Source organism: Acinonyx jubatus, chromosome D4 (assembly GCF_027475565.1).
Source record: "Acinonyx jubatus isolate Ajub_Pintada_27869175 chromosome D4, VMU_Ajub_asm_v1.0, whole genome shotgun sequence".
In the NCBI taxonomy this organism is placed as follows: domain Eukaryota; kingdom Metazoa; phylum Chordata; class Mammalia; order Carnivora; family Felidae; genus Acinonyx; species Acinonyx jubatus.
Window position 1 is genome coordinate 5,309,231 of NC_069391.1, and position 15,598 is coordinate 5,324,828.

Consider the following 15,598-nt stretch of genomic DNA (forward strand, 5'->3'; position numbering starts at 1 on the left):
GCGGGTAAAGGGGTCCTTTATTTTCACATTACACAGAGCTGGTTCATGCTGCTGCCAGTGCCCCCTGCCTGGGGTCAAAAGAGCCATGGGAGGGGTGGTGGGTCCCCTGAAGCACCTGTCCCAGGGCAGACGGTCTGCTGTCTACCAGGAAGAGGGCCCTGGGAAAGGGGCGGGGCTCCGGGAGAAAGTACCAGGAATTCTGGACAGAGGCTGCCAGGGGGGGCCTGGCCACAGGGGGACTCCCCAGCAGGACGGACCAGAGTGGCAGCCAGGCCTCCACACCCTGCAGGGGCCTCCCTGGTGGCAGCTGGGGCCACAGGGCCTTAGGGTCAGTGTCAGTCAGTCAAAGGCCAACTGGGGTCATGGGGTTACAAAGAGGAGCTCCCACATGACCCCAGTCTCCCCGACTCAGGCCCCTTCAGGCCCTTGAGGCGCAGCTTTTTTGGACGGGCCACAGGCCGAAAGGTGCACCGGGGCCCAGGGCATGTGATTCCCAGGATCTTCAGAACAAAGTATTCTACAAAGTCAGTGGTAGCCGTGCAGGGGTGGGCCATCCTCCCAGCCGGCTGCACAGGCTGCGCCACGGCCCCAGGATTCCCTGGGCCTCAGGCTCCACTGCTGAGACCCCCCCCCCTCCTAGGATCTGGTCCCTCGGCTGCGCTGAGCTGCTCGAGGGTGTGTGTGTGTGTGTGTGTGTGTGTGTGTGTGTGTGGCGGGTGGGAAGCTGTGGGACAGGGGGTAGCTCTGGGGCTGGGGGCTCTGGCTCTTGCGGAACCCCACCCTGATCTCTGCAGATGGCCCCCCCTCAGCCTCTCAAGCACCGGCTCGGCCTGGGTCCTTGCCTTCAGGAGCCAAGAGTGGGTATGTTAGTGCCAGAGGGTAGTTAACATAACTCCTCCAGCATCCAGAGCTCAGTACTTGACTGTGGACCGACTGTAACGTGGGCACGGAGAGAGGGACTTGCATGCGTGTGCGCGTTGTGTCCACAGGTATTGTGGACGTGCTATTGACACTGCGGTGTGCGTGTTTGTGCGTCACGGCACGGGAGCGTGCGCCGATGGTGGTGGGCACGGCCGCCTGGGTGAACCGTGTATGTACCTCCACGCTGGCGGGAACGGAGGGGATGCAGGCATGGACTTGGAAGGCGACGTGAGGATCCCCTTGGGGTGGGCACACCGAGCAGCGGGCTGTGTTGGGTGCGCCTGTGAGGTGCGTGCGCGTGCCCGGGCTAGGGCCGCAGCGGGGGGTCTGGGCGGCCCTCACCGCCAGCTGGCACAGCTCTTGGGCAGGCTCTGCAGAATGGCCTCCAGGTTCCGCTTGTCGGCACGGATCTCCGCGAGGTCGTTCTCGAAGCTCTGGATCTGCAGCTCCTGCTGCTTGGACTCCTGCTCCAACAGCCTCAGTTTCTCCTGCAGGGCCCCCGGCGGGCTCAGCCGCAGCCTCAGGCGCTCCAGTGCCCACTGGGTCTCGTTCAGGGCCTGGGCTGGGGCTTGGTGGGTGTCCAGTGACCCTGCAGAGGGGCACAGACGGCCTCAGCACAGGCCAGCTCCCCTGCAGGCCCCAGAGGCCTGTTCAGCCCCCATCCCGGAGACCCTTGCCAGCCCAGAGTTTCCAGGATCCTGACTGCCCACAATCTACCAGGAAAGCAAGGGACCCAGAGAGGGCGGTGTGCCTGGCCGGGGCACCCCACCGGGTTCACGTGAAGGCTCTGAAACTTTCCCCCTGGGCAGCCCTGGGCAACTGTTCATCTCTGTTGCTGATAAAAAGAAGGCTCTGTGTGCATCCTGAGTCCACTTCCCAATGCCAGTGTGTGCGCACAAGGTCCCCATGATTCCTGCTGGCTCCCCCCACATACCATTGTTGATTTACCAAGAGCACACATTTACAGGTATACCTACGCTGGGATGTGGACGGCCACTGGGGTAAAAAGCAGCATCTCTGGCATTAGATTGAGGGCTGGGAAGCAGGCAGTGGGGTTTCGTCCTGGCCCAGCACGGATTAACTCTGTTTCTTGGAGTTAAGGACTTCCCAGAGCCTCTCCAGGGGTACAACAAGGAGGTGGGGGCCTGGCGCTCAGATTTGAACTTGCTGGTGGTGGCGGAGTGCAATCTGTAGTCTGTGTGTCCCACCTGGCCCCTGTCACCTTGTCATTTAAGGGTGACATTCAACAGGAAGGCAAGGCTCAGGCAGGCGGGAGAGTAGTGGGGAGGGGGAAGGAGGTTCTAAATGGCTTCTAATCCCACGGCATCCCTATGGGCCTAGGGCTCTCGCTAGCCCTGAATTTCCCGGGCAATGAGGGTGGCGGTTGGAGGGCAGGCAGTGGCAGGAGCTGAAACAGGGGCAGGAAGAGGCAGAGGAGAGCCGAGCCCTGCCAGCCTGGGCAGGTCCTGCTCCCCGCAAAGACCTCGAGAGGCCCCACCATCCGCAGGGAAGTCCAAACTGCCCGGCCTTCTAGCAAATTCAGGTTCAGGCTGCCGGCACACTCCACGTGCCCCTCTGGGGCTCCCAGGCACCGGGGTGGGGTCCAGCTGCGGGCTGTCCACTCCTGCAGCCCCAAGTCAAGCACGGCACCGGCACGAGCAAATAAACGATCGCAATCGCCAAAGCAGCTTTACCCTCACAGTGCGCTTGCTCTGTGCTGGGCACTGTGTCCTGTACTCCGGGTCCTTGGCGCTGGGTATGGACCGGTGGCTACAAGGGGGCACTCTGAATTGGTTAGACCCGCGTGTGAACCTCGGCTTCCCCACCGCCTGGCTGTGGGGCCCTGGGCACACCATTTAAACTCTCCGAGCCTCAGACTGCCCGTCTGCAAAATGGCAAGCGAATCTGTATCCTTGCCTCGAAATCGGAGAATGAGGATTCCAGGAGATCACGTGTGCAAATAGCTTAGCGTGGGCCTGGCATGCAGGCAAAACGCAGAATGTGGTGATTCTTCCCCTTATTAATAATGATAAATGAAATGCCGTACGCGGGTGAGCCTGAGGACGTGACACTAAGGGACAGAAGCCAGCCACAGAAGGACAAATGCTGTGTGAGTCCACTGATAGGAGGTCCTTAAGAGTGTTAAGTTCATGGAGACTGAAAGAGAACGGGGAGGGCCAGGGGCTGGGGGCACAGGGAATTCACATCCAATGGGTGCAGAGTGGTTGGGGTGGAAGACGGGAAAGTTCTGGAGACAGATGGTGGTGATGGCTGCAAAACACTGGGAATGTGCTTAAGGCCACTGAAGTGTGTGCTTAAAGATGGTCACAACGGCAGATTTTATGTTATGTGTATCTTACCACAATTTTTAACACTGCACGCCTGCTGTCCCCCCACCCCTTCCCCTGCTCCGAGGCCTCCATGCTTTGGTGGGGGCTGTCCCCCTCACCCTGAAATGTCTCCTTACTGAGGCTCTTCTCGATTCTTCCTCCTCCCTGAGAGCTGCTGTTGACGGACTCGCACCCCACAGCGTGGCAACGGCCTCTAAGTGACCCGAGCGTTACTCCCATTTTACAGATGGGGGAACTGAGGTACAGAGAGGCAGAGTGGTTTTCCCAAGGTCTCACGGCCAAGCCCCAGCACATGATCTCGATGCCAGATGGCTTCTGTGACATCCTCTCTCCTCCTCTGAAACCCTCAACACTCAGGGCCGATCTGCCCCTGTGGTACCCACACACGTTGTGTGTGTGATGAGTTTTCCGTGTCTCCCTCCCCACCCCCCAGACTAGTGGCCCTGGGGGCACACAGTGAATGGACACCAGCCCCACCTCGCATGGGGGCCTGGGGCTGTTACAAATGCTTGTGGCTGGGGAGGAGGGGGAACCCTGTGTAGACGAGGGCAAGGAGGAAATCTCTAGGACTGAGCCTCACAGAAGGTCCCCGAGGTGCTCCAGGGACCCAGGGGATCCGGGCCCAGCCTTGGGTCTCCTTACCCAGCCTGGCAAGTAGCTCCAACAAGGCCCGGACGTCCTCTTCCAGGGACGTGCGCGATTCCCAGATCTGCTGCTCCACGGCACGCAGCCCGGCACCCACCTTGGGAGGGAGGGAGAGCTTGAGCGGCGCCCTGCTGGCTCCGGGGCCAGAAGGAAATGGGGGGTGTGTGTGTGTGGGGGGGGGGGGGTCTGGGCCCACGTACCTGCTCAGCTTCCTCCAGCTCCTGTCGGCGGGTTTGTGAGGCTAGCACCTGCCGCGAGGCCTGTCGGAGCGTCGCCTGCGCCTGGCTGGACAGCCGGCCTGCCCGGCGATGCTCCTGCTTCCCGTCCCTCAGCAAGGCCCTGGCGAGCTGGGGGGTGGGCAGCAGAGGCAGGGAGAAGAGGGGGAGTGGAGTAAGTCCTTTCAGAGGTAAGGAGCACGTCCAACAGTAACGCCAAGCAGTCATCGAATCGCGCACCAGATCATTCATTCATTCCACAAGCGTGTCCCGGGTGCCGGCTACACGCACAAAGTCAGTGGGGGCTGGGGGAGGCACCTGGGCTAGACTTCGGCCCCGGTTCAAAAGCAAGAGCCTAGAAGTTTGGGGAGCAAAGCCCAGCAGATCTAGGTGAGGTTCCTGGTCGCGTGATTTAAGTTCCTACACCGGGCGGGTACTCAGGGTCCCCACCTGTCCGACAGGGACAACAGTGACACCTGTTTGTCGAGGACTCAACAGCTTGAATGACGCTCCAGGGCTCAGAGCCTGGGAGCCACTGAGCCCTCAGGAAGTGTGGAGCATTCAGCACTGTGTACACGGAACGGGGCAGATCTGTAGGGACTACGTTTAACCTACACAAGGGCAGCCCTTGTATGATAGCCCACCCACAGGCCCAGGAGGCAGGGACGTCACTGCTGTCACATCGGTGGCCCTGACCTTAGCACTGTCCTCAGCCAACGTCTTGGCTTCACGGCCCTTCTTCTTGGCACTGGAGGAGACAGACGCCGCATTTCCCAGCATCCTCTCCGCCTGCTTGGTCTTCTTTCTCAAGTCTGGAAGGAGCCTGCCCCTGACCACGCCTGCCTTCCTCCCCAGCGTGGCCCGGTCCTTGGGCGAAGGAAGCTGCTGCTTCATTCCTGCAAACCCGGGACAGGCTGGGTCAGCGGGGCGGGCTCTTGGCTCATGACCCTCGAGGGCCAGTCACCACCAGACACCCGACCCTCAGACGACGTGAGCGGAGGTTCGAGACGCAGGAGACACACGTGTAACCTCCTCAGGCTCGTCTGGGGAACAAACGAATCATCAGCAACGCATACTGCTCGGTGAATGTAAAGATTCGCATTATATCGTGAAATTTATTATAATCACAAAAGTACACGGGGCACCTGCGTGGCTCAGTGGGTTGAGCGTCCGACTTTGGCTCACGGGTCGTGAGTTCGAGCCCCACATCGGGCTCGCTGCTGTCAGCACAGAGCCGGCTTCGGATCCTCTGTCCTCCTCTCTCTCGCCCCTCCCCCACGCACACGCTCTCAAAAATAAAGAAACGTTAACAAGTAGATAAAAATGAATATACAAAATAAAATCACAAAACCACACGGTGTTCAGTGCCTGGGCCAAGGCTGGGAAGTCACCCTTGGCCGATGGGGAGTCACAGCACAGGACCCAGCAAATCCACTCAGCTCTTTGTTTTTGTGTCTCATCGATTTCTAAAAGGGCTTTAGGCAACTTACAGTGATAGGTAAGTCAACGACTGGACCGCTAAAATGAAAAACCAAGGGCCATACGTAATTGGGGGGATGAGGAAGGGAAAAAGAGGGGTGAGAAGTGCCAGAAAATTAGGATAAGGATGTGGCAGGCAGTGAATGCTCTATTTACCTCTGAGCTTCCTAGCAGCCAAGATAAAAAGACAGGTATTACAATGTGCATAGGCTTTATTATCTAATCAGAAGTAGTTTCCCTCTGTAAAGAAGAGAGACTTTCTCCCTTCCTTTCAGATAAAATTCTAAGGGAAATCAGGAATACTGATTATAGTCAAATTTTTGAAAGAATCAAGCCTTCTAAGGCAGAATACCACATCCTTTTTCTGAAGATAATCCAGAAATAGGATCGACTTTGCTTCTCGTACACAAAATTGGGTGTTACTTAAAACACACTCCACGGAGAACTAACTTTATGGGGGTATTAACAAACGTCAGTAGAAAACATCAATTAAGCTTACATAAAAAGAACCAGTTTTCTTTAATGCAGGACTTCTCAGAGCCTTTAATGGGGGCACACTGTATGGCCTCAAGAAGGCGCCATAGTAGTGACATTTCCTAAACTTATTTGAACACAAACCCACTCTTGGTAGATCATGTCTTGGGCTAATTCACCCCGTGAACTTTCCTTTCATCCTGAATGCCACCTGGGCACAGGCCAACGGGTAGTGACAGAGGGTGTCTCGGAAAAGGGGAAGGAAGGGGGGAAAGAACCTGGGGTTAAAGGTTTGCGATAAGTCCTTGTGTGGATCATAGTACTGCACCAGGGAGGCAAATTTCCATGCAGTATATCCAACAGTGAGAAGGTGATGCCCCGTGAGGTAGTGAGCACACAATCACTGGAGGTAGGCAAGCAGAGGGTGCGTGAGTCCCCTGCCCCCTGAAGGGGTTGCTTTAGCAACCCTGATCATTTTAATGTCCCAAAATCCTAATATTCCACCACCAGGTATCATTGGATTTACATTTTCCTAAACACAACTCAGAGCCAAGTGCACAGGGCCACGCCTTCCCCATCGGAAGCCCCCGACCGGTGAGTGAGCAAGACTTCAGACCACAGAGGAGCCACAGAGGAGCCTAGAGAATAGGAGGCACTGACCAGCTCACCCTCTGTCCCAGAGGCTAGGGGCCCCTGGCTGGAGCCACATCTCTCAGAGGCAGTGGGGAGGGTCGGGAAGGAAGTCTGTAGAACCGGGATCAAGCAGGGCCTGGCTTCCGGTCTCAGACCCCAAGGGGCCTCTGGCGCTGAGCGTGTTCCTGTTTGATCCAGCTCGTTGGTGCAGAGCCACGAATAAAGGGCAAAGAGGACATCAGAGAAGCCTATGCCACAGGGGGACACGGAGCTGGGGAATCCTAACACTGGACGGTTTCCATTTAGCACCTCTCTGACCCAGGGACAGTTACCACCAATCCCTTCCCTTGGTCTACACATCTATGAAATGCGACCACTTAAGCCTCATTTTCCTAAAGCGCAAAGGAAACCTGGACTGGCATCGACCCACACCCCCTTCCTAAAGAGAACTCTGCCTCCCTCCCTGCGGCCCCAGCTGAACCCTGGACGGTGGCAGCTGTTTGTACCAGGTGGCAGGACCCCCGGCCAGGGCAGACGAGACCAGGAACGGATAGTCGATGGCATCGGATTCGGCCCCGACGGGCTCCATGTGTGGTCTGATGGCTGACAGCCGTGTGGGTGAGTACCCAGTGAGAGGTGTGTGAGGCCACGTCAAGCAGCCCCGGGAGGGGTCCCGGCCGGGGGTGGGGGGAAGTGCTACTTGGCTTATGCCCACACAACTGGACTTCTGTCTCCTGTGGCCCGGCTGCCCCGGCTGAGGCAAGAGTCCAGGTGGCTGTCACGGGCAAACATGCATCAAGAAGCCCAGGGCTCGGCAAGGCACGCATACCCTCCAGGTCGGCCAGCAGGGTCCTGGCTCCCGTGACAGTCACCGTGGCAGCCTGGACGGATGAGGAAGCCCGGGTCAGGGCGGCTCTGGCCTGCTGGCGTAGCTGGAGAGAGAAGAGAGAGGCTCGGCAGGTGGGAGACACCGGAGGGATGGGAGGAGCTATTTCGGGTCTTTGCCTTTCCCTCTCCTGGACCGCCCACCCCAGGACACTCTCGGGGCAGCCCGGCCAGGTGCCTGCCTCAAAGGACATGAGCCCACCTGTGTGAGGGGCTCGGTCTTCCACAGCACGGCCTGGGCGGTGGCCTGGAGGACCCCGGCAGCCTCGGTGACCACACGCTCTCTAGATGCAACTGTCTTCTCCAGGGCCTGTGCCTTCAGGCCCAGGGCCCCGGCCTCGGACTTCTGCAGGGAGATGATGGGCTCAGGCAGGGCCTGGCAGGAAGGTCCGTGGGGCAGATCCTCTACCGGGTGGGAGGCGCCCAGGGACAGGAATGGCGGGGATAGGGCTGCCTGTGGACCCCAGGAAGAAGGGGAGCCAGGGCGGGAGACACCAGGCTGGAGAACCTGTCTCAGACTCCAGCCCTACCCACTACTAGGAGCCAGGCCTCCCTGACCTGCATTTCCTTTCCCAGGTCCACAACCTCCGCTGAAACTTTGGGGCCAGACGTATTTCCAAATTCAGAATTTTCCCGACTTGAGAGAAGCAGAGCCGTGGAGGTGCTGAATATCATCTAACACCTTTGGTGGCATCCGGGGCCACGTTCAGGGCCAAACCCCTTAAAACGTGCATGTTACTCTTCACGTTTGGGGTGAGGGAAGCGAGGACCCCAAATATGCAGCTTCGGGCCAGGAAGGTTTGGCCCCCAGGGCATTTGTATAAGCTTAGTCTCTTTCTTAAAGCGCAGTTTCTGAGTTTTGGGGTTTCAGGATCACTGGGGAGATACGATGGAGCTGATTTGTCCGGAGGTGCTGAGGGCCACTTTGCATACTGTGTGTGAATCCGCTCCCGGCCCCCACGGACGCAGCCCTAAAATTACCTGAGGGGTGAGTTCTATCTCGCAGAGGAATGAACTGAGGGTGCCGGGAGGGAAAGTGACCTTGGCCAAGGGCACAGATCTGGAGCAGTGGCGCTGGGGATTTGATCCCATGTCCGTCTGGTGCCTTTGCTAATGCCACTATGGAGAAGACACCTGCCCTTGCTATTATTACCACAATCAACAACAAAGACTGGCCGAGCTCTAACTGTGCCAGGCAGGTGCTCTGCCAAGCCAGGGAGGTGGATTATCTCGTGTTCATCGACTGCCATATAGTTAAAAATAAGCCACATCGTCTGCCTCTGCCTGGGCCACACTGGTTTCCCAGCTGCCACATTCTCCGCCCCCCGCCCCATGCAGAGCTCCAAGGACGGCGGGGCTGACCAGTGCTGCAGGGGCGGCCAGCGAGGCCGGGCGCAGGGCTGCATCCTCATCAGCTTGCTGCGCGGCGGCCAGCGCCCTCCCAGCTTCGGGCAGCACCTCTGCCGCAGCCGTGCCCAGCGCCTTCTGGGCGGCCTGGACCTCCTGGTACCTGAGAGGAGACAGCAAAGGTGGCTCACAGGGCAGGGCACGGGGCTCTCCTTCCCTGTGGATGTCCCCCCCCCCCACCCCCACAGGAGCCCTCTGGCAACCTCCCAGGCAGACCTGCCCTCTGCAGGGTTGGCACCCAGCAGCTGGCCCCGAGACTGGCCGCTAACTCGGCCGCTAACTCCGCAGCTTTCGAATGAATGGAAAAGGCAGCAGAGGCACCACATTGTTTCTTCACTCATTCAATTCAAACGCTCTCTTCTGAAGGGGCTTGGGCTTGGTTTCCACTCGAGAATCATATGTTTTGCAAATATTTGGAGCCTCTGGCTGCATCACGAAGAGGAAAATGCCTAGTGTTGGAGAAGGGACAGCAGCCCAGGCCTCCGCCTTGCCCTGGGGTGACCTTGGGCGTGTGGCTCTCCAGATAAATGGATAGCCCTGGGCTCTGAAGACCCTCAGCTTCAAGGTGCTGTAGTTAACCACCTAGAACAGGTTTCCTGTCCCCTCCAGCTACCCACACCCTCCCCTCTCCGCCCAGCTCCACAGTGAGCACAGCTGGGACACAGACCCCCCCCTGCTGTCTCTCATCCCTTCCCCACTTCTCAGAGAGCCTGTGCTCCCACCCCTGCCCCGGGAGTGGGTCATGTGACCTCACCCACCCTACCCCCTGCCAGTGGGCTCAGGGCTGGCCACCTGATCTGAGCTGGGCTAATCACATTCTCTCATCTAGGAAGTCAAATCGGGACTTAGTGAGGCCTTGCTGGGTCTCTCTTGACCCTTTGACTGAGGAGGATATAAGAGGGTCACCCAGAGGAGAGAAGCAGAGGCCAAGAAGGAAGCTGGTGCCTGAAAGGAGCTGCCTGTGGGGTCTGGGGTGGGGCTGGGGGACGCTGCAGGGGCAAGAAAGAGAGAGGTGTTGCTCTGGACCCTCCTGGTTCAAGTTCTCACCCCTTCTCTCCAGAGGCTGAGCTTCACCCCCAGGCATAAATGTGTTCTTGTAAGGTACCACCCAGACATCCCCACCCATCTACCCAGAGGGCGTCAGGACTTGGGACGGAAGCCAATTCTGGAACCAGCAGCCTCCAGCCAGGCCCCGTCAGCTGCAGGAGGCCAACTCAAGCTTCCACCCACACCCGGGAGGCCTCACCTGTCCTCCAGTTCCTGCTGGGCCTCCAGGGCCACTCTGCCCTCCACCAGACTCCAGAGAAGCGCATAACTGGTGTTGGAGGCGACCAGGGCCCTCCGCGCAGTGGCCTCAATCTTGGCAGTGGTGTCCCTGTGGCTGTATGGAAATGCCCATTTGACTGTCACCAGGAACCCATGCAGAAGGGGGCCTGCACCCAAATCCACACCTCCCAGCATGTGGGACTCCCATCATCCCAAAGTCCAGCCCCAAAGGCCAAGTTCTTCTTCTCCCGCTGCTGGATGCACAACAAAGGCTGATGGGAAGGGACCCTCCCAGGGAAGGGACCCACCCATGCCCCCGTGCCCGTTACATTGAGTTTATGCCTGTTGTCCTGGCATAATGATCATTAGGGCCTCTTATCACACAAAAAATCTCAGTTTGGACAATAATGATATGGTCACCCTCATAAAGACACCACAGAAGAGAGTGGTCAGGACGGCCTGGGTTTGAATCCAGGCAGAGGGGCATCTGTGCAGCTGATCCTGATCTGGGAACCCGCCCCTCCGCCCCCGAGAAGGACTGGGCTCCCTTCCAGACTGTGTGGGCAAGACCTCACCAGGCTCCCGGGGCCTGGGGCCTCACCTCCTGGCAAGGGCACGGGCCTCGGTGGCCAGGTGGCTCCAGGTGGTGGGCTGGCTGGACCCTTCCTGAGGAATCACCTTTAGAGAAGAAATGGAGAGGGGAGGAAGCTGATGGCCATCCTTGAAGAGCAAGGGCCCCATTTGGCTAAATTCCTGGGCAGAACTAAATTGTGCCAGTCATTTTATATACGCTCAAAGGTAGTCTCAAAGTCAGCACCCGGTGAGCAGATCCCAGAACGTAGAAACAGCAGTAATGACACCCACCATTCATTCGATGGACATTCACTCTCCCCCTGGAACATGCCTTGTTCTAGGCAGACATTATACCACTAATCAGCAGAAGGGGTGCTGTGTGACCCCCTCCCCCATTCCGCAGATGAAATGGAGACTCTCCAAAGAGGCACAGCCCAGCCACTAGGTCACCAGGTGGGCCCAGGACGTGGTACCAGAGATCTGAGGACAAGGGCCGCCTGCAGAATCTCCTCCTCCGAGGACTCCAGTGCTGCATCTAGGTCCGCCAGCTGGATGCAGGTCTTCTCTGTTCCGGCCCGGGCACAGTGGACACTCCTGCTCAGCGTGCGCAGCTGCTCCCGGGCAGCCTTCACAGCACCCTCGAGGCCTGTCACCTGCTCCAGGAAGGCTTCCCGGGCTCCTGCATGAAGCCCGGGTAGAGTCCAGGGTCACAGAGCAGTTGATGCTTTACAACAAAGCACCCACCTTCGGGGGCCCCCATCTGTGCCTGGACTCTGCCTGGGCACAGCTTAGCTCTGTCACCAGACTTGAGCACCAACCACTACCAGTCAGCTCCAAGGGAAGAGCCTTCTCATTTTACAAATGCCAAGACTGAGGCCCCGAGAAGGCAAATCACGACCCAAGGCTTCCCACATAGGAAGTCCGCCACAGATGAGGGACTAGAAGGAACTCAGGTCTGCTAGAGCCACAACAAGCAATTCCTGAATCTGAGACAGCAGAAATGCCTCCACCTTGAGTCGGCTCTGTGATCTGCAGTGTGGGTCAGTATGGTCGTTTTAACACACAGCATCTGGAAGCTCTCTGTTCTGATCATTAGTCTTGCTAACAAGTGCTCAGCTTACCTATGCCTGACCGCTAAAGGAGCATAAATACTTATGAACATGAAATTATACAGAAGAGTCAATTCATTTTCAATACTTCCCAAATTGCGGTGTCCCAAGGCCAAATTCCACCTGGCTCTAATAACAGGTTTCTTTTGTTTTTGTTTTTTTCTCACGTACTTGTTTATTTCTATTCTATACTGGGGAATGAGCAAAATGGCCAACCGTCAAGACAGCAGAAATGTTACCTGTTCAGCACCCGGGACAGCACCTCAATGATTATTTGTTGCTTGACTGAACTAATGAGCTGACCCAACTCCTGTCCTCACCCAGCTTACAGTCCGGTGGGACACAGGGGATAGATGTTATAGTCAGAGACTAATAGAGTTACAAAGTACAACTGAGTTGGGGACATTGAAGGAAAGGCCTGGGGTGGGGGCAAGGCTGTGTCATGGGAGGAGCCCACTTAGTTGGGGAGGACAGGCTCTCCCAGGAAGTGAGTTCTTCTAGGACCGAGCTCAGAGCCTTCAAAGCATCCTGAGACCAGAATGAAGGTCTCCAAAGGGGGTGTCTGATCAGCCAGCCATCCCATTGCCTGCTTACCTTGCAGCAGACGTCCCTGGTAGACGTCTCCCCGTGGGGCCTCTCCCTGCAGAATGTGCAGTGGTCCCCAGGGCTCACTACAGTCGGACCCTTGCAGCCACCCCTCCATCAGGGTCAGCCTGGCCTTCAGCTTGGAAGCCTGGAGTTAGGAAAAGAAGGGCATGTGAGGCTGGTGGCCTGGAAGTCCTGTCTGCACACCTCTCCCCTGGCTTCTGTCCTGCCTTCCCTCCCTGATGGTCCCCTTCTCCTAGCTTATCCTGGGCATCAAAGTTGAGGACACACCAGACCTTTAAGAACCAGCTTTTGCCCACCCTTCCTCATGGCGGTCCCTTCCCTTCTCACACCCATGGCACCTGTTAGCTGAGAGAGGGATGGAAAGGGAATCCCCAGGAGAATACGTCTGTCCTGCTATATTGCCAAAGAGCAGGTGTAGGTGGATACCGCTGACTGAATAAGTATGCCATGCAATGCCTCCTAGCACTGTTTTTTTATTTATTTTTATTTGCATTTATTTATTTATTTATTTATTTATTTATTTATTTATTTATTCTTTTTAAGTAGGCTCCATGCCCAACCCGGGGTCTGAACTCCCAACCCTGAGATCAAGAGTTGCATGCTCTACTGACTGAGCCAGCCAGGCGTCCCCCAAATCACATACAATGACTGCATTTATAGAGCACTTGCTAGGAGCCAGCCCCTAGCGGCTGCTGGCCACGCACCAGCTCTCGTTCAACTTGTAAGCACCCTAAGGGCCACAAGATGCAGATCCTGAGCTCTCTCTTCGAGTCCAAAGTCCAGAATGTTCTGAGAAACCACAGGGCTTTCCGTTCTTTATTTGGTGGCAAAATGAGGTTAAAAATATTCTAAACTCATTTAGAAGCAAAACCGTTCTGACCTAGGCTGTTGGTGGTCCTTATTTTTTATTGGGTGGGACCGTTTGTCTGTTTTCCTGCAGACACATCAATGGGTTTGACTGCAGGGACTGACCCAGACACTGCTGGGGGGGAGGGGGGTGGCTAATATTCAGCACCCATCATTATGTCTTTCGACAGTATCACCATTCTGAAGGCTGGTCTCACCAGTTTCAGGTAAGGGGTCGCAGGAGAGAGAGACGAAATTTACCCAAGCTGTTACCTGCTGCTGGGGACAACTAACGGGTTTGGAGAGGGGAACCCCAGAGGTCATGCTCCTCACCCCTGCATCACACCAGCTCCCTGCTCAAAATTCTACTCGCGCCCCGGAACTGGCCTGGCCCTCCTCCCGACCCTCCCCGCCAAGGGCCATCTATGGTCTCGTCCCCACTGAACTTGAGGAAGCGTGAGACCTGGGTCTGGGTGGTTGGGAAGGACACCCGGTGACAGGTGCTGTCCTCCTGTCCACTCAGGAGATAGGGACGAGCAGAGGTGAGGGTTGAGCGGGGCTGGCGTCAGCCAGATGGCTGGGTGAGCACAGGGAGAAGGTGACCAGTGGTTCCAGAAGGCCAGAGGGCCATGGGGAAGCAGTCATTTCCCGGTGCCCAGCACAGAGCTGGTGCTCACGGTGGTGGTGGGGTGGGGGGGGGGGTGAAGTTACGGGAGGTAGGTCGAGACGTCTTGGATGGGGCCTGGATGGGTGGGCTCACCTCCTCCTTCACCAGGGCGTAGCAGGACGGGCACTGCTGACAGTGTGTGCCACCGGGCGTGACGAAGAAGTTTTCCTGACAGTGATCACACTTGTACCCCACGAAGCCGGGCCTGCACAAGCACGTGCCGTTCTCATGGCATTGTGCCGAGGCGGCCCCCACCGGGGAGCACCTGCAGGCTGGGGGGACCGGGGCAGGTGGCGCTGAGGACCCTCGCATCAGAACCCCCAGGTCCCCTGCATCCTCACAGCTGGCTACTCCAGACCCCCCGCCCCCCGCCAGAGGTTCAACCACATTCCTGAGTCCTTCCTGGGAGACTGAGTCAGAAGGTCGGAGGTGACAGCTGACTTATCTCAGGGTCCCTGGGTCTGAGAACCCGCCATGTTTAGGAACTGCCATGCCATCCGGTCATACGAATATGGAAACCAAGGCCCAGAGAGGTGACCCGATGGCCTCAGCACAGAGGAATTTAGCAGGGGAGCCTGGGACTCGATTTTTGGTCCCCTACACTCCCTCCCTCCATATTTCTATGGCTGCTCTTAGAAGACAGGCCTCCACCCGATCCTTTACTCTCTTGCCACGCGGCTGGCGGCCCCTCGTTGCCCAGAGACCTCAGGCCCCACCTTCTGGGTGGTCGGGAAGCACCCAGCTTCCTCACCTCGGCATCCCTTGATGGAGAAGCCAAAGAAACCCAGCTGGCATCTGTCGCAGGCCTGGCCCTCAACGCCTGGACGACAGGGGCACTGCCCGGTCTTGGGGTGACACCGGTCCTCCTGGGAGCCCAGTGGGTGACACTTGCAGCTATGACAGGGGAAGGGACCGGGTCTGAGACAAGCGGCCGGGACTGCAGATCACATCCTCTGCACACCAGGCCCCATCTCGAAGTCCGTACATGTCAAACAGCTTTCCCCAAGCTGTGCCCCCGGGGAAGCACAGGCTCACAAAATGCCACTCCCTCCCCTCCCCACAGAGGCTATGGGGACATATAAATCTTGGAGACTATACCCCTCTGTTGGGAAGTCACAATGCAACTAGCATATTAAAGGCTCTGACGAGTCTTGCAAGGAAGAAACCTGTTTGTTTCACCGGGCATTTCCCTGGAGCCCTCCACTGTTCCCCAGAGGCACGAAGGGGCTGTTGTGGCCAAAAGGGTCACCAAGCAACAGCGTCACTGAGAAGGGAGACAGAGAGCAAACCGGCCCCCCTGGCCACCTGGACATCCCTTAGGGCTGTTCTTGGCCCACATCCTGGGTTGGCAGGGCCACGAGTCTGACCCCCAAGGGACCATCCCTTTGTCCCCCTTTGGTACAGGGCACGGTGTACCTGGCGGGGAGCCTGGCATGGCACATTCCAAGCCAGATCCCTCTCTGGAGGCTGCCCGGGACGCCCTCCATCCTGGAGACACTCCCAGGGAGAAGGGCGCCC

General features: G+C 57.7%; 1 protein-coding gene across 1 annotated transcript in view; it reads right to left on the minus strand.

Annotated features, from left to right (window-relative positions):
* Positions 1–15,598, minus strand: part of LAMC3 (laminin subunit gamma 3) — a 56,957-nt gene continuing 41,359 nt past the window's right edge. Inside the window, exons 17-29 of the mRNA XM_027035413.2 lie at positions 14,832–14,974; positions 14,174–14,352; positions 12,553–12,691; positions 11,323–11,528; positions 10,878–10,954; positions 10,257–10,391; positions 8,966–9,113; positions 7,806–7,949; positions 7,548–7,650; positions 4,829–5,028; positions 4,118–4,264; positions 3,915–4,014; positions 1–1,510 (exon numbers count right to left, since the gene is read on the minus strand). Of these exons, the coding sequence (XP_026891214.2) occupies positions 1,260–1,510; positions 3,915–4,014; positions 4,118–4,264; positions 4,829–5,028; positions 7,548–7,650; positions 7,806–7,949; positions 8,966–9,113; positions 10,257–10,391; positions 10,878–10,954; positions 11,323–11,528; positions 12,553–12,691; positions 14,174–14,352; positions 14,832–14,974 (1,972 nt within the window). The 3' untranslated portion in view covers positions 1–1,259. The remainder of the gene's footprint in view (positions 1,511–3,914; positions 4,015–4,117; positions 4,265–4,828; positions 5,029–7,547; positions 7,651–7,805; positions 7,950–8,965; positions 9,114–10,256; positions 10,392–10,877; positions 10,955–11,322; positions 11,529–12,552; positions 12,692–14,173; positions 14,353–14,831; positions 14,975–15,598) is intronic.